The 24,971-nt window shown below is 43.8% G+C and overlaps 1 protein-coding gene across 4 annotated transcripts in view; it reads left to right on the top strand.

Moving 5' to 3' along the window:
- The window catches only part of ANKFN1 (ankyrin repeat and fibronectin type III domain containing 1), a 218,257-nt gene that overhangs the window by 89,308 nt on the left and 103,978 nt on the right, over window positions 1–24,971 (top strand). For all 4 annotated transcript variants that reach the window (XM_079965373.1, XM_079965372.1, XM_079965375.1 and 1 more), the window contains 3 exons: window positions 6,082–6,288; window positions 7,525–7,834; window positions 23,915–24,125. In XM_079965373.1, coding sequence (XP_079821499.1) covers window positions 7,649–7,834; window positions 23,915–24,125 — 397 coding nt within the window. In that variant the 5' untranslated portion in view covers window positions 6,082–6,288; window positions 7,525–7,648. The remainder of the gene's footprint in view (window positions 1–6,081; window positions 6,289–7,524; window positions 7,835–23,914; window positions 24,126–24,971) is intronic.

Raw genomic sequence — 24,971 nt, forward strand, 5'->3', positions numbered from 1 at the left:
CATTCTCGGAGAAGTCACTTCCTTTCCCTCTCTTTCCTCATTCTGATTGGCTATCCTATAGCCCAGTTGGCATTCTACATTCTTACAGGGGACTAAGCTGGGATAGGGGTACCATTTTCTTCAGTTCACGTTCTAATGCCGACCTTCCCAATTTACTCTTCCTGAAACAATTTGTGAACTGAGATGCAACAATGCTTTGAAATTCACATTTCTCTGAATTTTGTTCTCCACCCCGAAAATTGTACAGAAAATAGTATATATGGGGAAAGGGTGTGTTAAAACTGTCTCTCTCTCTGTGTGTATGTGTTTCTTTTCAATGGGATATCTTTTTTATATATAATAATAATTTTTATTAGTTTTCCATTGCAATCCAATGATAGCCTCATTATAGCAATACCAATTTATAGTACAATTGTTAAAACCAATAGTTCAAATTCCGAATTATATAATTTAGATAAGGTGGGCTCCCCATGTGCTAGAATTGATAGCTTGATTATTTGCTTTATTTCTGCATTCCAAAATCTTATTAATTTCTATTACACTCCGGTCATAATAATAATCCCTTATACAACAACTGCAATATTAAGAACTTCTATTCGTGTTGACACATTAAATAATTTATAAAACTACAAGTGAGGAACCCAAACTATATCCTTGTTATTCCTGTGTGTGGCAAATATTCGGTCTGTAGTGTTTCTGCCTGTCCTTGTATAAAATGTCTTTCTTTCCCCCGGTTGTTGCTGTTATCCATCAATCCTTGGGTGGAGCTGATATCCCATTGTTGTCTCAGAAATTTCTCCATTGCTCTACTGCATCTTGGTTGAATGTGCTATGATGTGTCATTCCAAATAAAGAAGCGCTGTTAATGCAGCCTTTCAGATGTTTGAATTTTTGTGAGCTTTGAGTTCAAGGCTGGGGACTTTCCAGTGAGAGTATGTAGTGCCTTTGTGTGCCTTTTACAATATCTAATTCAACTTCTCATGTTATGAGAGCACTTCCCATAATGGAATCATAGACCTATGGAGGCCTCTTAATAATTACTTCTGAGAAGCCTGTTGATGCTGACACACATCCTTAAAGAACATAGGAAGTAGATTTACACTGACCCAGACCATTGATTCTAGTCCACTGACTGACAATGAATGTTCTCAATCACGGGACAGTTTTGGACAAGAGTGTCATGTGTCTGTCAAGGATGTAGTCAAGGCATCTGCAGAAGTAGCAGGTTTTTAGAAACAAAACAAAACGTACATTACCTTACAACTTTCAAGTCTCTGCAGAGATTCAGTTTTGGAAATTGCTCTTCTTGCCATTGTTCTTTTGACATGAGCACACAAACACACGCACACCCACACCCACACCCACCCACCCACCCACACCCTTTTCATGGATGCCAGCTTCAAATGTTCAGAATCATAACACAAGCCCTCTGGGATTTTGCCAAGGTAAATACTGTGGTACCTCGGGTTACAAACACCTCGGGTTACAAACACTTTGGGTTACAGACTCCCCTAACCCAGAAGTAGTACCTCGAGTTAAGAACTTTGCCCCAGTATGAGGACAGAAATTGTGCAGCAGTGGCGTGGCAGCAGTGGGAGGCCCCATTTGCTAAAGTGGTACCTCAGGTTAAGAACAGTTTCAGGTTAAGAACGGACCTCCAGAATGAATTAAGTTCGTAACCAGAGGTACCGCTGTAAAAGAGAGAATATATTTTCAGTCTGAATTAGGTTGACATACAACCTTCTGCCATATTCAAGCATGTTTCAACACCCTCTGAATCTCATCTAAGTTAAAGCTGAGATTGGCAAGACCAAAAGAATAGCCCTTAGTCCACACACAAGTGATGTTAGAGGATTCGCACTTGACTGCAATGGGACTTCATTTCCAAACCTGTGGGTCCCGAACCATAAGTGAGTTACAAAGCCTGTTCAGGTGGGTTGTGGTGTTTATAAGTCAACCCAAAATATCCTGCAGTTAGATGGTGTGTCTCTCTTCCCATGAACAAAACTGTGAATAACTTGTAAGTATTATAAACATTTCAATGAATTCCACATTAATAGGGACATTAAGTCAAGGTTTGCTTGGGTGCCTCAAGTAATGGTTATAAAACAGGCAAATTTGCAGTTAAAATGCATGGAATGCTATTAATTAGCAATGCTCTGACAACCCACAGTTCCTTCAAACTTGGGTGGTTGAGCACCTATCAGTTTGGAAGTGAAATAAAATCAGTTTCTTCTACATGCTTGAGGGAGGCCCTTGGTATGCAGGAAATGATATTTATGAAAACGCACAGGCAAACCCCGCCTGACAGGAACCTGTGAACAGTTGAGCATACTGAGAAGATAGAGGGAAAGGGTCTAGAAGATACAGCAGACAGCAAGGAGTTGGCTGCCTGTTTCCGGCATTGCTTGTGTGAAGGGGCCCCATGTGGTTTTTTTTTCTTCTATCGTCGTCATCGTTTAGTTGTTTAGTCGTGTCCAACTCTTCGTGACCCCATGGACCAGAGCACGCCAGGCACTCCTGTCTTCCACTGCCTCCCGCAGTTTGGTCAAACTCATGCTGGTAGCTTCAAGAACACTGTCCAACCATCTCGTCCTCTGTTGTCCCCTTCTCCTTGTGCCCTCCATCTTTCCCAACATCAGGGTCTTTTCCAGGGAGTCTTCTCTTCTCATGAGGTGGCCAAAGTATTGGAGCCTCAGCTTCAGGATCTGTCCTTCCAGTGAGCACTCAGGACTGATTTCCTTCAGAATGGAGAGGTTTGATCTTCATGCAGTCCATGGGACTCTCAAGAGACTCCTCCAGCACCATAATTCAAAAGCATCAATTCTTCGGCGATCAGCCTTCTTTATGGTCCAGCTCTCACTTCCATACATAACTACTACTGGGAAAACCATACCTTTAACTATACGGACCTTTTTTTAATTAAATTTTCTGTTTTACGTTTTAGAATATTCATTTAAACAACCTCAAAATATCAATGACCTCCTTTCTTCTCTTTCCATGGTTTATTTTGCCTAACATAAACCGCTGCATATTTTATATAAACTAAACCATTCAGTGTTCCATTATGACACCTGTCAAAACTTATTTACACTGTTGAATTTATCTTAATACTGCCTACGTTTTCAAATGCACACAATTCTCCTCCATATATTCAATAAACATTTTCCTATCTTCTTTAAATGTATGTTCTTCTTCTCTTATTCTATATGTTAGGTCCTCAAGCTGTGCATATTCTGTCAGCTTAAGTTGCCTTTCTTCTTTGGTTGGGACCTCACTCATTTTCCATTTTTGGGATAACAAAACACAAGCCGCAGTAGTGGCATACATAAATAACCTTTCCTGACACCTGGGAATGTCCATCTGAATTATCCCCAACAAAAAGGACTCTGCATTTATTTGTTTTTGGAAAAGTACTTTTAAACATTTTTTTTCAATTCATTATGAATTATTTCCCAATCCTCTCTTACCCTTTTACAGGTCCACCACATATGATAAAATGTACCCTCAGTCTCATTACATCTCCAACACTTATCTGATTCTGTCTTACGCGTCTTAGCAAGTCTACTCGGAGTTAGATACTATCTGTAAATCGTTTTCAGATAGTTCTTCTTCGAGGAATAACATGCTGTTAATTAAGGTTACCAGATTTTTTTTTTCAATGAATCCAGGGACATTTTTCAACTTTCTACTAAATAGATGGATTTTGTCAGGTGACTGATTTGTGTCATAGAGGCTTTGACAAGCTCGTCTTTTGTTCCCCACTCTAATAACAAATTTTACATTTTAGATAAAAGCTTTTCTTTATTTTGTAAGAGTTCTTCAGATTGTGAAGGGGCACCATGTGGTTAAAGGAGGAGCAGAGTTGCCCTGCTAAACTGCCCCCAACATCACATGGCATACCTCTTAGCTCACCCGTAATGTGGAAGCACCGATATTGGGTGCAACTCGGCACCTCTGGTCCAAAACTTGATATGGGAGATGCTCTTAAAAGTATACACACATCTATCCTTGTGCTGGACACGGGTGGCACTGTGGGTTAAACCACAGAGCCTAGGACTTGCCAATCAGAAGGTCGGCGGTTCGAATCCTGCCATGGGGTGGGCTCCCGTTGCTCGGTCCCAGCTCCTGCCAACCTAGCAGTTCGAAAGCAAATCAAAGTGCAAATAGATAAATAGGTACCGCTCTGGTGGGAAGGTAAAGGGCGTTTCCATGCGCTGCTCTGGTTCGCCAGAAGCGGCTTAATCATGCTGGCCACATGACCTGGAAGCTGTACACCGGCTCCCTTGGCCAATAAAGCAAGATGAGCGCCGCAACCCCAGAGTCAACCACGACTGGACCTAATGGTCAGGGGTCCCTTTACCTTTTACCTTATCCTCGTGCTAGTGGGCATTTTGTAGGTTTCCTCTCCCCCAAGCAAAAGTTCACAGGCTCCCCAAACACAGCTATTATTTTCCTAACCCCTCTCACCTTTCCCACAATACCTTTCCTGACCGTGCCAGGATAATTGGTTCACCACAACTAAGGCAGACATTTTCAACTGTCTAATATGTATGCCGCTTATAGAGGAACTGTGTGTGTTTTGTGACTGTAGTTTCACAAGCGGTAGCTGTTGGCATGGGTGGAGCATTGCTCTCTTGGCTTTCCAATGCTGTGTGCCACTGTTGGCTGCCAAGGGAGGGAGGGGCAAGGGAGCAGGGATGTTGGCACAATGGCACAGCCAAACAGATGCTTCTAACCCTGTGCCTATACCGCAGCTGCATGTGGTACTGGGAAGTCAGAAACACAATGTAGCCTTAGCTGGGCAGCCACACCTGTGGAGCCCCAGTGTCCACTACTGTGCAAAAGTGCCCCCCCATTTTTTACTGCAGAATTCATCATCCTCAAGGGTCAGTGCTTTCTCTGTTTAAAAGTAAATTTCTAGTCCTCAAGATTGTAAAGTTAAGCAATGCCACGCAAGGAAAACAAGATTTCCAGTGGCCGCAATGGAGCCTCAGTGCCACAATAGCAGTGATGGCCAAACTTGCCCCTCCAGCTGTTTTGGGACTACAATTCCCATCATCCCTGACCATTGGTCCTGTTCACTAGGGATGATGGGAGTTGTAGTCCCAAAACAGCTGGAGAGCCAAATTTGGCCATCACTGCTCTATAGGCTTTTGATTAGCAGAAAATAAGAGAAACAAGCAAATATATACACATGCACATATTTCATAGCCTGTAGAATTCAATTTAGAAAAATGGAATTGAAATGATTCCTTTCCAATGCTTTATGCTGTCTAAGTAACAAGCCAAGAATAACCTAGTACTGGAGTCCTAGAAAACTGTTAAATCCCCCACCTCACGCACACAAAAAACCTCTCTCTTCCATCTAATCTTACTGCAGAAGCATCTTTAAGAAAATTCTCTTTGGAGACACTGTGAATTGGCTTTAATGAGGCACTCTCCTCATTGTATACCCCAATTATTGGCCATGTCTCTCGCCATATGTTCGTCATTTAGGGGACCCGTCTGTTTACAATACTTCATTAGCCTAGGAAATGTGTGAGGCTGTTTGCGACCAGACCCAATTCACGTCTGAAATGCCTGTTTCGCTGCCCTTCCCCTCCGCTGCCCCCACACAAATCACAGCAGATAAGAGGAGAAATTTGTGAAATTGAGGAACTGATTGGATGGTACTAAAAGACCAATTCAGAGCAAAGTGAAGCAATCTGCTTCGATAGTGAGGGAGAAGTGTTCAGTGAGAAAAATGCTAGAGTTCCTTAAGTGGCTATTATCCAAAGCATGACTGGGGATTTCATAGGCTGTACCAGAGCAAGGTGGGCAAGTTGCTTCCACCAACCCAGACATGCAGCCATTCCTCCACCCACCCATTCATTGCTGAATCCTTGCGGTTATTTCAAGAAAACGCAATATTCACGTATAGATTATAACTGAATAATTAGATGGACAGTAAAGTTGAGCTGCAACCCTGAGGTTTTCTACTTGAAAGCTAATTCCATCAAAGTTTATAAGACATCCTTCAGATGACCTCCATTTAGAATGAGAGTACTACTGTGAAATATCCCCTTATTTCTCTTTCAGAAATCTATGGGGCAGAGCTGATCCCTTCCCTCCTATGCCCCCACCACCCAAATTTCTTCTTCTGATGTCCCGGGACTTCAGCAATGGCAACAATTGTGTAGGAACCTTTCAGTGCTCATTTCGAAATAGTAGGCCCAAGTTATTCCACTTCATCTAAGAGTATAAATATTGCTACTTTAAAACGCCTGCAAAAATAAAAATGAACAAGTAAGTAAAATCCTAATGTGTTATTTTATTTGAGTTTGTTTGATTTTAGCAATGTCCACCCTTCCCCAGAAATGGCTTTTGTTTCATGTACGCATATGTTGTGTACTGCCCTGTACACATGTGTACACATATGTTGTGAACTGCTCTGTGATCTTCAGATGAAGGGAAGTATACAAATGTAATAAATAAATAAATAAATAAATTTGTACGGTATGTGTTCAAGCATTAAAAAAACAAACAGTGTGGTTTTGCCAGAAGGCTGCAGACAGTGTAAGTTATTTGAAACACAGGGAGCTGTCTTAACAGGTCTGGGTATTGGGCTGTCTGCTCTGACCTATACTATCTACTCTCTTCTTCCTTTTTGGTGATCACTTGTAGCCAAGTAAGATTGTCTTCCATAAACATGGTTTGAACAATGAGTCCGTAAGTGACCGTGGAGGCCTACACTGGATCCACAAGTCCTTCCACAGTGTGGACATTGGTTTCTGGGCAGGAGTTGATCATGGTGAGGGTTGGCCAAGCATGCCTTCCTCTTAGCACATTTCTCCTTTTCATCCAAGTTTGAGCATCTTCAAAGCCCATGACACCTTTGGTAAGGCTGTTCTTCAATTGGAGCTCTCGCAGGCCAGTGTTTCCCAATTGTTGGTGTTTATACTACATTTTTAAAGATTTGCCTTGAGAGAGTCTTTAAACCTCTTCTGTTGACCACCAACATTATGCTTTCCACTTTTAAGTTTAGAATAGAATGAGACCAGCACTGTAGACAGTACAGTACAGTCGAACAATGATTCTTCAACATCGATTTCATTCGACTGGTCATGTTGTTTGGAAGATGATAATCAGGCATCCGCACAACATGACCAGTCAAATGAAGTCGATGTTGAAGAATCATTGTTCAACACTGGTGATCTTTGCTTCTTCCAGCGTACTGTACTGTCTACTCTATCACCAGCTAGCTAATCCTTTCAAGCATGTGTGCTACCACTGAACCATTGTTCCTTTCTCAAGCCACTTTAAAAAATGATGGTTGATCAATTGGCATCAGCCTCCTCTTGCTTTCTGTTGCAAGTGCTCCTGGGAGATCAGGGCACTGACCAATGAGGTCTATGAACTCCCATGTTTACTCTCAAACCCTCTCTAAATGAATCCTGATCAGATATTTCATGTAGAAACATCGACGAAATGTTTAAAGGGAAATAATTTTTGCCTCATTTCTTCTTTCCCTTCTGACTGCAGAATTTGGTGATTTCACGAAGAATTTCCATATATTTCTAATGACTTGACTCAGCAAGTTCAACCCCACATATATCCCGGTGCTAGAGCCGTACCGGCTTTCTGCACAGGAACTGCTGCGTGAAATATGACTCAGCAAATGCAGAGCCTGCAGCTTTCCCAGTCGAAAAAGAACAATCCCCCGTCTTCTCCCAATGCCGCTAAGCGACTCTATCGGAACCTCTCAGAGAAGCTGAAGGGAAGCCACTCATCTTTCGATGAGGCCTATTTCAGAGCCAGATCGGACCGCCTCAGTCTCCGAAAGTCTTCAATGGTAATTTCTTCATTTACCCCCTCAATCAACTATCGTTGTAATACATCAAATTAATCATGCGTTTCTCTAAGTTTAGATCCAGTACAGTGGTACCTCAGCTTACATACACTTCAGGTTACAGACTCCGCTAACCCAGAAATAGTACCTCGGGTTAAAACTTTGCTTCAGGATGAGAACAGAAATCGTGCTCTGGCGGCACAGCAGCAGCAGGAGGCCCCATTAGCTAAAGTGGTGCTTCAGGTTAAGAACAGTTTCAGGTTAAGAACAGACCTCCAGAACGAATTAAGTACGTAACCAGAGGTACCACTGTAGTTTGTTCACACCCATCTCTAGTAGGTATCATTTCTCCACTATGTTTTTACCGTCTCCGAATCCCTGTTTTGTTTACAAAATGCCGCAGTGGTACCTCAGGTTACAAACCTTTCGGGTTACAAATGCTTCAGGTTACAAACTCCGCTAACCCAGAAGTAGTTGTTCTGGGTTGCGAACTTTGCCCCATTAGTGAAAGCACGCCTCTAGTTAAGAACAGTTTTGGGTTAAGAACAGACCTCTGGAATGAATTAAGTTTGTAACCAAATTTACCACTGTACTATGAGGAGCAGGGAATGTAGCTGTAAAGCTATTGATAAACATTTTAGGATGTAGAACATTTCGGGTTGCAGGGAAGGTCCTTCATCCACTGGGCTGGAAATATATATCTATATGAATGGGTTGAAGAAGTGGGGAACCAGCTCCAACCAACTAAGCCAATGGTTAAGGATGAGTGAAGTTAGATGTTGTTGGCTACAACTCCCATAATCACCAGCCATGGACCGTGCTAACTGAGGCTGGGAGAGCTGGAGTCCAGTATCATTTGAAGAGCTGCAGATTCCCAACGCCTAAATTGTAGGCCATTCTCTGTTTCTGGCTGTGGGATGAGCCAAGATGGATTTAGGGGAGTGTGACCTGTTCAGTTGCACTGGGCACAGAGCTACAGAGGCACTGCAACTATGATGTAGAATGGAAACATCAGAGGCAGGAGGCACCAAATTTTGACATCACACAGGGCATCTTGGAATAGGCATAGATTCAAGTATGATAGTGGCCATGTAAAAAAAAATATGTTCGTTTTCTGGTTTGTTTTGTTTTGTTTGTGTGTGTATTTAAACTTCTCCATATCATATATGATGAGCATGTATATGGGTCTGTGATCTTAATTGTGAATATTAAAGTGTATGTTCATAATATCTTATTTTGAATATTATTAATTGATACTTACCTAGCGCTGGCGCTGTGGGTTAAAACACAGAGCCTAGGACTTGCCAATCAGAAGGTTGGTGGTTCAAATCCCTGTGACAGGGTGACCTCCCGTTGCTCGGTCCCGGCTCCTGCCAACCTAGCAGTTCGAAAGCATGAAGTGCAAGTAGATAAATAGGTACCGCTCTGGCGGGAAGGTAAACGGTGTTTCCGTGCGCTGCTCTGGTTCACCAGAAGCGGCTTAGTCATGCTGGCCACATGACCCGGAAGCTGTATGCCTGCTCCCTCGGCCAATAAAGCGAGATGAGCACCTCAACCCCAGAGTTGGTCACGACTGGACCTAATGGTCAGGGGTCCCTTTACCTTTACTTACCTAGCACTGACTAATTATATATATACATATATATGGTTTTACACAATAAAATTTACACTCATACCACACATCACAATCAAAACAGAAAAAAGATTCCCATGAATCTTTTGATTTCCCTCCACCCCTCTGTGGGTTCCATCATTAGTCCTTTTCTACTGCATCTTTTATGGTAATCTGGTTTTTTAATCTCCCTTATATCTATAGTTCTTGTTACATTACAAGTATTATTGCAATCCTGCTAATGATTTTAACTGTTTACAGTGGTCTCCAAGATAAACTATAATTTTTCCCCATTCCTTATTGAAATTTTGGTTTTCCTGGTTTCTGATCTTTCCAGTTATTTTTGCCATAGTGCTGTCTCATTTTCATGTTGACTCAGAGATCGCAATTTCTCTTGGTATTATGACAGACTGAAGGAAATGGTCCTTCCTTCCTTTCTTCCTTCCTTCCTTCTTTCCTTCCTTCCTTCCTTCCTTCCTTCCTTCCTTCCTTCCTTCCTTCCTCTTCCTTGACTATCATCATGGTGTATCTGGGCTACTAATTCACCTCAAGGACCAGTAGAAGCCACAGGGTAAAACTGTCTAATGGCCAGAGTGCATTCAGTTCCAGGCATTTCAAACAAATCCCCTCTCCTCAGCAATAACTTAGCTTAGAACTATCACCTGAAGGAGATGGTGCCATCGTAAAGGAGACAGTGGAGAAGTGTGAAGGACAGGCAATCCTTCAGCACCAAGACTATGGATGGTTCAGGACAGTGGCAGAAACCAGCATTCAGGGGCAGCTATAGAGCATGGACATCGAGAGGGGGCAAGAAGGCTGCCCCCCTCTGATGAACCATGATTCCCAGATCTCTTTAAAAAGATCGAGCAAGCAAGCAAGCAAGTTTTTAACATTTGCAGAACCTGAGATGCGAGGCAAATTGGGCAGTATGTGTTGCTCAGTTCCCCATTTACTTTGGAGGATGTGTTGATGTTACCAGTCTCATCAACATCATCATGGTTATCATCATCATTGCAGGAGTATACTATTTTGCTGAATGCTTTTGTGATCCCATCCTTATCCTCCTCTCACAATATCATCCTCATTCAATTTAGGATTGTTGCACGAATGCTTTGTTATCATCATTACCATTAAGATGATGATCAGAGCACAATATAGGAGGAGTTTGGATTTGATATCCCGCTTTATCACTACCCGAAGGAGTCTCGAAGTGGCTAACAATCTCCTTTCCCTTCATCCCCCACAACAAACACTCTGTGAGGTGAGTGAGGCTGAAAGACTTCAGAGAAGTGTGACTAGCTCAAGGTCACCCAGCAGCTGCATGTGGAGGAGCAGGGAAGCGAACCCGGTTCACCAGATTACGAGTCCACTGCTCTTAACCACTACACCACACTGGCTCATAGGTAGCCAGTTTAAATTAATGGTCCTACTGAGTCATTCGGGACGTGGGTGGCACTGTGGGTTAAACCACAGAGCCTAGGACTTGCTGATCAGAAGGTCGGCGGTTCGAATCCCCACGATGGGGTGAGCTCCCATTGCTCGTTCCCTGCTCCTGCCAACCTAGCAGTTTGAAAGCACGTCAAAGTGCAAGTAGATAAATAGGTACCACTCCGGCGGGAAGGTAAACGGTGTTTCCATGTGCTGCTCTGGTTCACCAGAAGTGGCTCCCTCGGCCAATATAGCGAGATGAGTGCCGCAACCCCAGAGTCGGTCATGACTGGACCTAATGGTCAGCGGTCCCTTTACCTTTACTTTACTGAGTCATTCATTTCAGTGAGTCTACACACAGCAAAATTTACTTGAATACCACCCTAAGTATGTGTGCGTGTGTGGATTGTTTTGTATCTCATAACTATCACCATAGCACATAGCTTAGTTAGGTACTAAGTATTTGTAAAAATGCAAATCTTCAAAGTTCACAGCAGCTTTGCAAGAGAGGGAGATGGGGAGAAAACCGGAACAGCTTGGCCATACTCCTGTGACTTCACTAATAATAATAATAATAATAATAATAATAATAATAATTGTCCCCATGACCTCCTAGCTGCTCCATTAGGTCTAGGGGGCACCACCTGTCACTGCATGCAAGAATTAATTTCTTTTACATAATTCACTCAAACGACTGAGAAGGATACAAATTTTCCTGAGCTGTGCCATTTGACTATGCAAGCATGGGATTCTGTAATTAATTTCTTAAACCCTGTCACGTACTAAAGAAAATAGGCTAGATCATGCTATACCAGCTGCACTGGCTCCCGGTGGAGTACAGGATCAGGTTTAAGGTGCTGGTTTTAACCTTTAAAGCCCTATACGGCCTAGGACCCTTGTACCTATGGGACCGCCCCTCCTGGTGCGCCCCACGGAGGACCTTACGGTCTGCAAATAATAACACCTTGGAGATCCCAGGCCTCAGAGAGATTAGGCTGGCCTTGACCAGGGCCAGGGCCTTTTCGGCCTTGGCCCTGGCCTTGTGGAACGCTCTGCCACAAGAGATCAGGGCCCTGTGGGATTTAACATCTTTCCACAAGGCCTGCAAGATGGAGTTGTTCCACCAGGCCTTTGGTCAGGGCTCGGCCTGACACTTCCCTTCTCTTTTTGTATAAGAACTAGTATGAAAGAGGCCTCCCAGCATTCTCACAGACCCATATAAGATCAGCGTAGACAGTTGAGCCGATGAGCATTTACTGTTCCCAACCCTAACACTGCAGAAAGCCATCTAATTAGACTTTAATTTGATTTTGACCTGTTTTTAGGAGATAATTTAATTATTGTTTGATTTTATACCAATGTTATATATCTGATGTTAGCTGCCCTGAGCCCGACTTTGGCTGGGGAGGGTGGGATATAAATAAAAGTTTATTTATTATTTATTTATTTCTATAAGGATAGGGGAAGAGGGGAGATTTGACTATAAGATCCCAAACCCGCCATCTGTAATGACAGTTTGTGTAAACGACACGTTTGTCTTTATTTGTTTTATTTTCACATAATGTTGATTTTGTGTCAGTTCAGTTCTTAGAAAAGATACTAAATTGGAATCTCGGTGGAGATGCACATTCCTTGCAATTTTCACACTCACACACATCAAAAATGTGTCTTGTTCCATTTTGTTCCCCCTTTTAGGAGGATTGTGGGAGGGTGTAAATACCAACGGAATATTTTATCTTTCTGCCAGGACGCTGTAAGAATTTATTTTGTGCTATAGTTCTAATCACAGACTAAGACCCAACCATTTTATTTCCTTCAACCCAGGAAAACACATTAGAAGTCGATAATGGTTTTTGGTCACTGTGACCTGCCTACCTTCTTTTCTTTACTGGACCCAATCCCAAAAGGGAAGACTAGCTCTGATTATAGATGGAGTCTGTCAGGGAACTGACATCGGAGCCAGAAGTGGAGGCAGGGCTCCCAAGCGATGCCGGAGAAGGGCCAAGCAGGGAGAGAGGGAACTCATCGGCTGGGGAAGGAAATCAGCGTAACACCAGGGATAAAGGGGGGCGGTTGGGGGAATCAGAGAGGGGTCTCCAGGACTCTTCGCTGGAGAGCAGCGGGGAGAGCACAGGTCCTCCTCTGCCCACACCCACCCTGCGCAGAAGACTTCCGCGCAGGGAAAGTAGGCGTAGACTTGGTGTCAAAGAGCTTTTGTGCTGGAAGAAGTTTAAGAAACGCCCACTGACGGATTCTGCTAGCGACTGAACAGCCACGAAGTGAAGGGCTGTCCAGTCAGGAAAGGTTTAACTAGGCTACCTAGCCAGGCATGGTGGCAACTTACGCACGAGCAACCCCCATACATTCATTACAGAGTCATTTATGCTCTCAATTTCTTTTCAGATGGACTCTTCCCCTCAAATAATTTGAGAAATCGCCAGTATCCAAATCCAACTGCATCACAATAAACTAGAAGCTTTCGAATAAAAACCAAAATGCCCATTCAGTATCAAATTGCTGAATTTCAGCATCAGGGTTTTAAAATGTTATCTTTCAGTTGATTCTGTCAGCCAATGGGCATCTCAAGATAATGCTAGCTAGGTCTGTCTCATATGCTTTTTCTAGAATGGATCTGAGATCTGTTCTGGAAAGCCTTCTGCCCTTGTGAGAACCTCTCAGGTTTGGGTCCATATTCTGTCTCTTGTCCTGCCTTCTCATCCCTGTTTGCCACATAAAAATGTAGCCACTCCCATGTATTCTGTGTGAGATAAGACATTTATTGTTGGAGGAGGAAGAGGAATCTTACTGCTGCTATTATTATTAATAATAATAGCATTATTATTATTCATCTCTGTGTATTCTATCCTGAAAGGATGCTGCTGGGGTGAAAACAAATGTTTTGAGTTCCCAAAGTTATAGTTCAAGTTCTCAGGGAAAGCCTGAAACCAACCCACATGGAAAGCCAAAAAAAAAAAAAAAAGAGTGTGAGTTTGAATTGAGAATCTTTTGACAGACTGTCGAAAACAGCCATGCAAATGTATCTATTTATAGTGGATACAGTGGGGGAAAAGATAGGCAAGAAAAAATACAGAAAAAGTAGGTGCTAAGAGGGTCCTCCTCTCTTTTGATCTTTTTATATACCTATGAATAATTTTAGACGTGTTGAAGTTTACTGGGTTCCCATTGTGGGATGTGATACATAAGTACAAGTACAGTGGTACCTCGGGTTACAGACACTTCAGGTTACAGACGCTTCAGGTTACAGACTCTGCTAACCCAGAAATAGTACCTTGGGTTAAGAACTTTGCTTCAGGATGAGAACAGAAATTGTGCGGCTGCGGCGGCAGCAGGAGGCCTCATTAGCTAAAGTGATACCTCAGGTTAAGAACAGTTTCAGGTTAAGAACGGACCTCCAGAACGAATTAAGTTCTTAACCCGAGGTACCACTGTACAGCATTCCTTGTTTTTCTAGAGTGGACATGCAAGGGGATGTTTGGTCCAGCCAGTCAGAACTTCCTGTTTCCTCCTGGGCTGGGACATACTTCCTTTGCATGTGACTAGAGGTGGGCGTGACCTTACCTGCCCAGGTAACAAAAGGGCAAGGCACACAGCACACTCTCTTTGTTTCCTCTGTCTTCGACTTCCTCCATCGTTGGACCAGCAGCTTTTTAGCTAGAGATGCTCTGGTGGATTTCAGCCAACAGAGGACAAAGGGACTATTCCCATATGGGATGGATCCACATGCATATCCTTTGTAACTAAGTCTGCCTTCAGGGGATCCATCTGTGAACTGAATGTGTGAGTGGACTTCCTGCTCCTGCCAACCTAGCAGTTCGAAATCACATCAAAGTGCAAGTAGATAAATACTCCGGCAGGAAGGTAAACGGCGTTTCCGTGCACTGCTCTGGTTCGCCAGAAGCGGCTTAGTCATGCTGGCCACATGACCCAGAAGCTGTACGCCAGCTCCCTCAGCCAATAAAGCAAGATGAGCGCCGCAACCCCAGAGTCTGTCATGACTGGACTTAACAGTCAGGGGTACCTTTACCTTTACCTTTACCAGGAATATTAAGAGGCTTAAACAAGCCTGCAACCAGCTACCTGCTGTGCATTTAAAAGGGGAATGTAAAACTCTGCTAAGTTATAGAACTTGCTAGCGCAAGTTAGGAAGGATATTATTGAACAATATATTCTCTCCTGCCTCCCTGAACATTCCCGTACCCATGTTGCACCAATTCCACTCATGGTCTCACTTGCTGCCCTGTAACTGCTCATTTGCCTCCACCAACACAGAGGACTGAGGCTGAGCGGGGCAGAACATTGACTTGGGCCTCAACTTTGGAGTAGAGGATGGCTCCTGTCCTTGATTCCCCCCCACACACTGAAACTCCCTTTTCTAGCCTAGAAATGACTAGCCACAAGCTTCACCATGTTAAGTTGCCCCTGTGTTTTGTTTGTTTTTGTTTTAGCAAGCCCCTTTAACATGCGAGACACATGCACCGATTGGGCAGGGAATGGCATGAGGGATGGATGAGCACTGGGATTGAATTAATATTAAGCAAAATAATCAAGTGCTTAAGGCATCAAGGGAAGGGGATCACCACAGAAATTTTCCATTGCCAGATTTTCAATATTAGTGGTCACAGATTACCCAGTTGAGCATTCGTTTTCTTAGTTGGAAGTATATAAAAAATCCCAACAGAACCTCCATACAACAAGGCAGGCTGGATACCTTGTCTCAGGGGTCAGCAACCTTTTTCAGCTGTGGGCTGGTCCACCGTCTCTCAGACCATGTGGTGGGCTGGACTATATTTTGAAAAAAAATATGAACAAATTCCTATGCCCCGCAAATAACCCAGAGATGCATTTTAGATAAAAGCACACATTCTACTCATGTAAAAACACGCCGATTCCTGGACCGTCCGCAGGATTTAGAAGGTGATTGGGCTGGATCCAACCCCCAGGCCTTAGGTTGCCTAACCCTGCCTTATCTCTACTAAGTATAGAAGCATAAGATTACCCTAAGTTTTGTTTCATGGAGGGGGATAAAATTTTATTTACAATTTATTATTGTTTATATTTTGAACTAGATGTATAGGGGGGCACCCAAATCTTTTAAGTGGTTGGTGACTCTAAAGGTCTTAAGCCAGCCCTGATGAGCACACCTCTGGTTGCCTCAAAACACCATCAGGGATTTGCATAGATTCTTTCAATTGCTTAGGAAACCTCAAGGGCCTATGCGAGTGCTCACAAAGTGTGCTCACGAATCCCCAAAGGCTGCAGGCTCTTTAAAGCCTGCCTGTTGAAATTAGTGGAGGCATTGTGTCTCTGCTGATTTCAAGAGGTTGTGCCTCAAAACAGTTGCTTGGCAGAGAAACATCAACCTACCATGGGAGACCTTTGGGGAAAGAGGGTCTTCAGTAGTGGGCTGATGCTTGCTCACCACCACCCATTTTTGAGCATGCACTATCATTGACCTCTGCATCCTGAAGCCCAGCATCAGATGGAGACGGCATGTTTCACAAGCAAAAGCTGTTGTCTGCTCCTGCCTGAGCAACATGTGTTGAAACATTCTCCTGTTCTCCCATATCCTCCTTCCACTCCTCAGGATTCAAGAAGTCCTCTCACCCCTCTTGGTGTGGTGGGTGTGGTGGGACGGCAGAGGCTTTGCTGGGACTCCGATGAGGGAACTGGAACTTCAATGCCCTTCCTGATAGGCGGAGGGGGCATAAACTCCGACCGCCTATCAGAAACCAGATCCTAGCCTGCAGTCTGCTTTGGCAAATGGGGATGCAGGTTGGGACTTGGGCTGTGCCAGGGGGTGGAGCTGATGGAGCAGGTAGGCTTCCCTCAGATCCACCCCTTGCCTGCACCTGTTTGTTCCTTCGCCAAGTTTCCCCACCCACCCTCGGTTTAAGTTGATAGTCAGTGACTTTGCTGTGGCTACGGTGGTTGCCATTCCTTAAGGTAGGAATTTCCCCACCAGGCTAACTGGATCTCATCCAGTGGTTTTGCCTACCTCATAGCAATCGTCACTACTGGGCTTGGGCATAGGGGCAATCCTTTGTTTTGGATGGAGAGGATGTTGTAGTTGCCGCCTGACCCTCCAAATTCTGGGGTATCCTGTTAAAGCAGTGGTTCTCAACCTGTGGGTCCCCAGATGTTGTTGGACTACAACTCCCATCATCCCTGAGCTCTGGCCTTGCTAGCTAGGGGTGATGGGAGTTGTAGTTCAACAATATCTGGGGAACCCACAGGTTGAAAAAGGCTGTGTTAAAGGGATCTGGGGGGAGTGGCCATGTCTGTGTGCCCAGGCAGAGCCAGGGCCAAAGGCACTCCCCCAAACGGCAGTCCCTGTGGGGGTCACCCTATTTGATGTAAGTCTTAGGAACCCTTGCCTGGATTGGCCACATATCACTTCTGATGGGCAGGCCAGAAGTATTTAGATTCTCCCACGCCCAAGCCAAACTTCTTTCATCTGTAGTCAGTAAAATTGTGGTCTGTTTTGACACAAAACCAGTCTTGTAGGTCTCTTGTTTATATGGGTTGGGTTATGGGAAACCCAATGCCTGGTTCTGCAAGATGTCTTGCTGTGCTTTAATTGCCATCTCCGGTATGGAAATCCACCCAAACACCATCTCCTTACCTTCTCAACTGCACAGTTACCTCCCAGATCCCCATTATTTTTACCCACAACTCACAGTATCCCATATACAGTCCCTTATTTTGTTGAATTTAGATGCTCAGAAATGACATGAAACATAAACCTGAAGGAGCGTCTCCACCTCCATCATTCTGCCTGGACACTGAGGTCCAGCGCTGAGGGCCTTCTGGTGGTTCCCTCGCTGCGAGATGCCAAGTTACAGGGAACCAGGCAGAGGGCCTTCTCAGTAGTGGCACCCGCCCTGCGGAATGCCCCCCCCCCACCAGATGTCAAAGAGAGCAGCAACTACCAGACTTTTAGAAGACATCTGCAGGCAGCCCTGTTTAGGGAATCTTTTAATGTTTAATAGGTTATTGTATTTTAATATTCTATTGGAAGCCTCCCAGAGTGGCTGGGGAAACCCAGCCAAATGGGCGGGGTATAAATTATTATTATTATTATTATTATTATTATTATTATTATTATTATTTCCACTCTTATCTGACCCCACTCCCAACATCACATGCTCGTGGGGTAAAAAGACGGAGTCACTTCTCCTCAGGATAGGAAATTCATTGGCACAACACAGTACTCTAAAGCCAATTAAGCCACCATGAAGATGCCATTCTTCTCGTTGTGAAGCAAGGGCATATGAGGGGAAATTATTTGGCCTGGTTTGTCCACGGTAGAACCAACTTTGTTTGGCCAGACAATATTGTTGCAATCTTCCCCCAGAGCTCCCAACATGCTCAACCTCAGCTGGGCCTTGCTGTGGAAATAATTCTCTCCTTTTTTCTTCCAAAACTAGAACAGTGCTACTAGCTAATTATCACAAAGGGATACTGAAAAGGAATTCTGCAGAACTTGGCAAGGTACTACTGCAGAGCATTAGAAAGATGTTCTTGTAAACAAAAACCTGCAGGCCATATTATATTTCTGCACCTGCGTCTCTCCTGTTCAATTAAAAGATGATGTGTTTCTTTACTGCCTAAGCCTTGTCCTTTTCTGCCTCGCTCGTGTACTTAGCTGCTGCGAACAGGAAGATTTGATCGTTCTTTTATGGGCTTGAACAGTCCCTTGTGTGGCTGCTAGTACGTCCGTCCCCATCCTTTGCTGTCCAACCTGCATTTATTTTCTGGATGCTTTGGAACTATAAAAAAGGTAAAGGTAAAGGACCCCCGGACAGTTAAGTCTGGTCAAAGGCAAATATGGCATGCGGTGCTCATCTTGCTTTCAGGCCGAGGGAGCCGGCGTTTGTCCACAGACAGCTTTCCAGTTCATGTGGCCATCATGACTAAACCGCTTCTGGCACAACAGAACACCATGACCGACAACAGAGCGCATGGAAATGCCATTTACCTTCCAGCTGCGGCAGTACCTATTTATCTACTTGCACTGCTATGCTTTTGAACTGCTAGGTTGGCAGAAGCTGGGACAGAGCAACGGGAGCTCACCCTATCACGCATTTGTCACTATTGCTCCGTGCGTCAATAGCGGTTTAGTCATGCTGGTCACTGGTGCTGGAGGAGAGGAGGAGACTCTTGAGAGTCCCATGGACTGCAAGAAGATCAAACCGATCCATTGTTAAGGAAATCAGCCCTGAGTGCTCACTGGAAGGACAGATCCTGAAGCTGAGGCTCCAATACTTTGGCCACCTCATGAGAAGAGAAGACTCCCTGGAAAAGACCCTGATGCTGGGAAAGATGGAGGGCACAAGGAGAAGGGGACAACAGAGGACGAGATGGTTGGATAGTGTTCTTGAAGCTACCAGCATGAGTTTGACCAAACTGCAGGAGGCAGTGGAAGACAGGAGTGCCTGGCGTGCTTTGGTCCATGGAGTCACGAAGAGTCGGACACGACTAAACGACTAAACAACATGCTGGTCACATGACCCAGAACTGTTTGTGGACAAACACCGGCTCCCTCAGCCTGAAACCAAGATGAGCACCACAACCACATAGCCATCATTGACTGGACTTAACCATCCAGGGGTCCTTTACCTTTGGAGCGATGAGACCATGCTGGCCACAACTGCATGGAATAATAAGTTAAGAACAGTGTGGCTTAATAAAACATCCTCTGCATGTGTTTAACATCAGTGTGTACAGCCCATTTGTTCTTCCCTTCACATAAATGGGTAAACTGGGAGTGGGATTCTGAATCTGACCAGTGGGCCATATCTTTATCTTCCCCACACCTTCATGAGCCACGTTTGACAGGTGAGTGGGATTATATTGTTATAATATAGTCATTTGCTTGTCCGGATGGAGGATGGAGGTGTGTGAGGGCATGTATAAACTAGCCTACTTGTACAGAGGTAAAGCTAGCACTAACTTTTGAGACAATGGGGAACTTATTCCCAAAGCAACTGCTGGTTTAGAAGAAGGATTTTCCTCAGGACCACAAAAAGAAAGGGTCAAAATAACCGTTCCCCCTATCCCTGCTCGGATTCCATTAACTATCAGCTCCCCCAGGGAATGCAATTTGCATTTTTAAAAGCCTACATATTAACTGCAAAGACATATTTAACATCAGCAATAGTTTGACCTGGAATATCAGATCCTTGCTTTCCATTTTTTTTTTTCTATCTCCTCTGCTTCTATACAAACTCAAGAGATCTCAGCTGTTCAACCCACAGAAGATCAGATTTGCTTAAATTGATAAAAACCCTTTGAACTGCCCAGTAAATGTATTTCAAAGTGAATAATAAAACATGATATAAGGCTTTTTCCAGTCATTTGGGGGCATCTCTCACCCAGAGACCTAGAAGTGGTGGTGTGTGGGTTGTTGCTGTTTTGTAATAATAAAAAAATGAATTATGCAAGATAATGCAGAATTCACTCCAACAGGCTGCTGTTAAGACCAATAATTTAGGAATATTGTTAAGACTGAATAGGCATCACAGAGGTGACATATCTCATCATAAAAGCCCCAAACCTGATTCAGTCTCTGATTCATAAGATGGAGGTGATCCAGAGATTAAAGTGACCTGAAAATGAGGAAATAAAAGCCCTAATCAGGCTTTGCCTGAAGAGATGAAGACTTAAAATGTAGAAGACTGAGAGATACACATGCAAGACTCTCACATGTTTAGTGCAAAGCTCTGAAAAGGAGAAAGCCTTGTGGAAAGGATTCTAAATGTTCCCCCCTCCACATTTTAAAGGCCTTCCATATTCAGGCAAATCTCCAACCCCCTCCCAAATGACACTTAACCCCCCCCCCAAAAAAAAAAGTGTGACAAAAACCTTTCTGTTTGGGCTGTAATGGATAATTTTGCTAATTTTACAGTTGCTGTTTTGTTATGCTTTTATATCGGGATTTGATGTGATGTTTTATGATATTTTATCATCGATCATGATTGAGACTGCATCAAAAAGGAGAACCCCCCAGGCAAATTCAGTGAGGGAGGGGTCAGGAAGCAAAGAAGTGGAAGGAAAAAAAAGTTTAATAGCTGAGCCAATGGTGCAAGTATTTATTTATCTCCCTGTTCTTCTGCCCTTCATCCCAGTGGTAGCCCAGGACAGCTAACAATACAAATTTCAAACACAGTTATGGGTACAGAAGAAAAGAGAAAGAAGTAGAAAAAGAGACTGAATTTCTGTATCTGATTTCTTTATTTATTGTATAATAATTTTTATTAATTTTAATTTATAACAATCCAATAAAAGCCACATTAATACAATACCAAATTACAATACAATTAAAGAAGCCAATTATTCAATACCAAATTAAACAATTTTGTTTAACTTCAAATGGTTTTCGGGGGTTGCTGTTCTTCATTTGTCCTGCTCCAAAACTCTTATTTAGTCCAAATGCATCCGTTCCGATATTGATCCTTTATTTTATTTTAACAGTTCAGGCTGTTGAACTTCTGTATTTGAAACTACTTCGTGAAGAACCCAAGAAGTCCGAAACACCTTGGATATTAAACGTTTTATCCTACCCCTTTGATTATGACTATGGTATTTTGCATTGTTAGCCATGGAGAGATAAATAAACCATCAGTTGCGCCATTTTGTTTTTTTTTGTTTTTATAAAATATTTATTAAGATTTTGCATAATAAAACAAGTATCACAATCAGACAAAACAAAAGAGAAAGACAATCAAAAACAGCACAATCCAACAAGAACAATAAAACACAATAAAAAACATAAACGAAAAAAGGAAAAAGTAGTAAGAGAAAACAAAAAACAGAGAAAAAATAAAAATCTAGTTTTTGGCTTACTGTCTTTATAACCCTCTTTCCTGACTTCCTCACATCTCCCTTTTCTGTGTTCCCCTTTACACAATCAAATTCAGCAATTCCTTACCCTCTTTCCAATCTTATTCAATAATATACATTTCAACCTATTATGTCTTCGGTTTTCCTTTCCTTTTAAATCCATTTATCACATGTTCTTTATAACTTAAACCCTTATATCATTTGTTTAGTTTCGACATAATTTTACTCTGGTCTTTTCACCCTTTTTTCTTAAAACATTTTTGCATATTTCTTTTTACTATGTCACTGATGCCATATTATCTTTATATCCAACATCATTTTAACATTCAAACATTTTACAATGTTTTTGGAGATATTCTTTGAACTTCTTCCAGTCCTCTTCCACCGACTCTTCTCCCAGGTCTCAGATTCTGCCAGTCATTTCTGCCAGTTCCATATAGTCTATCACTTGCATCTGCCATTCTTCCAGAGTGGGCAAATCTTGTGTCTTCCAATACTTTGCGATGAGTATTCTTGCTGCGGTTGTTGCATACATAAAGAGTGTTCTATCTTTCTTTGGCACCAACTGGCCGACAATGCCCAAAAGGAAGGCCTCTGGTTTCTTAGGGAAGGTATGTTTAAATACCTTCTTTAGTTCATTATAGATCATTTCCCAGAAAGCCTTAACCCTTGGGCATGTCCACCAAAGGTGAAAGAATGTTCCCTCAGTTTCTTTACATTTCCAGCATTTGTTATCAGGCAGGTGATAAATTTTTGCAAGCTTGCCTGGGGTCATGTACCACCTATAGATCATTTTCATAATATTTTCTCTTAAGGCATTACATGCCGTAAACTTCATATCGGTGGTCCACAACTTTTCCCAGTTGTGCCATTTTGAATTTAAAACACACACACTCCTCCCATGGTTGTCTTTTCTGATGTTTGCCAGCCCTACAGGACGCATCTCCCCTAATAATGGCTTCTCTCTCTCTCTCTCTCTCTCTCACACACACACACACACACATTCACAAACACACACACAGAGAGAGAGAGAGAGAGAGAGCGCAAAACTATATCACCACTTCCCAAACATGCTTCTCTGTGTTAGTATAATACAACCAGCACTGCTTGGGGCTGGTGATACTTTAGTTCAAGGGTGGGGAACTTCAGGTCCACTGGTCAAATCCTGCCCTCCAGTCTATTCTCCCCTCGGGATTTTCCACCGGCCACACCTCTTTTCCCTAACCATACTCCTCACTGATTCTGGTCCTCAGCACCCTTGCTCACATGCTTTGTTTGGCTGGAATACGATGTTTATCTGTAGCAATTCTTCCTGCTCTGGGTTGGTGGCAGGTGTGCCAACTTGAATAAAATACCGGGAGGGGCCAGGAAAGCCCTGACCCACATAGTTGATCTCACAATGTGGTGCACACACAACATTTGAATGGCAATGCCCATTAACTTGGGGGGGGGCAGCCCCCTCAAATTTTTTATTGTGTGGGCCAAAGCCTCAACAGCCCCTAGGAGTTGACTCCTAATGTTGGTGGAAAGGTGTTTGTGCAAATAGAAACCTTTGGAGAGGGTGGAATGTAAACTACTATAAGGTAAAAAGGTAAAGGTTAGGTCCAGTGAAAGGCAACTATGGGGTTGCAGCGCTCATCTCACTTTCAGGCTGAAGGAGCCAGCGTTCGTCCATGGACAGCTTACTGGGTCCTGTGCCCAGCAGACTAAACTGCTTCTGGCACAACAGAACATCGTGACTGAAGCCATAGTGCTCAGAAATGCTGTTTCCTTCCCACCGCAGGGGTACCTATTTATCCACTTGCACTGGCGTACTTTCAAACTTCTAGGTTGGCAGGAGCTGGGACAAAGCAATGGGAGCTCACCCCGTCATGGGGATTCAAACCGCCGACCTTCTGAGCAGCAAGCCCAAGAGGCTCAGTGGTTTAGACCACAGCTCCACTACTGTACAAAGGTAACAGTTCTGCCTGCCCAAAAAAGCTGTATCATGGAGGAACATCATTCTCAGGTTGAAAAAGGTTCTGCTTCCTTATTTTAAGTGTGTGTGTGTGTTTCTGTGAGCTTATGATTGAAAAAATGAAAGTAAAAATGTGAGAAGAGATGCTAAGATGCACAGTTATGTTGACAGCTTTTGTGTTGTTTATTTTTTTTAAAAAAAAAAATCTCATGTGGATGAACAGAACTTTCAGTGCTGTGAAGCCATGCTGGAAGCTGTGGAGCAGCAAGACCTGGACGCTGTCCAGATTCTCCTCTATCAATACACACCGGAGGAGCTGGATCTCAACACTCCTAACAGCGAGGGGCTAACTGCGCTGGACATCGCCATCCTGACAAATAATGTGCCTATTGCCAAGATTCTTTTGAAGGCTGGGGCCAAAGAGAGTCCTCATTGTAAGTATGGCAGGATGCGTACTGTAGCTGAATTGTACAGAAAAGGGTCAGGCAAGCACGGTGGGGAGTTGTGTCAAGGCATAAGGTGCATGAGGACTTGCGTATGGCAATTGGCATTACGGAGAGAAAGATGTCCTGTGGCAGGGCCCAAGCATGATGCGCAGAGGGTACAGTCCCTGGAGATTCAGAGCCCTGTGGCCCATGTTTAAACCCCATTAACATGAGCGGAAAAACAGAGGCTAACTTGTAAATCATGCCTTAGGATATTTATGCAAACATACTTACTTTGAGATGAGGGACGCAGGTGGCGCTGTGGGTTAAAGCCTCAGCGCCTAGGACTTGCCGATCGAAAGGTCGGCGGTTCGAATCCCTGCGGCGGGGTGCGCTCCCGCTGCTCGGTCCCAGCGCCTGCCAACCTAGCAGTTCGAAAGCACCTCCGGGTGCAAGTAGATAAATAGGGACCGCTTACCAGCGGGAAGGTAAACGGCGTTTCCGTGTGCAGCTCTGGCTCGCCAGAGCAGCGATGTCACGCTGGCCACGTGACCCGGAAGTGTCTCCGGACAGCGCTGGCCCCTGGCCTCTTAAGTGAGATGGGCGCACAACCCCAGAGTCTGTCAAGACTGGCCCGTACGGGCAGGGGTACCTTTACCTTTTTACTTACTTCGAGGTACAGTGGTACCTCGGGTTACGTACGCTTCAGGTTACATACGCTTCAGGTTACAGACTCCACTAACCCAGAAACCCAGGTTAAGAACTTTGCTTCAGGATGAGAACAGAAATCACGTGGCGACGGCGCGGCGGCATAGGGAGGCCCCATTAGCTAAGGTGGTATCTCAGGTTAAGAAC

The sequence above is a fragment of the Podarcis cretensis genome, assembly GCF_951804945.1.
Source record: "Podarcis cretensis genome assembly, chromosome: 2".
Classification (NCBI taxonomy): Eukaryota; Metazoa; Chordata; class Lepidosauria; order Squamata; family Lacertidae; genus Podarcis; species Podarcis cretensis.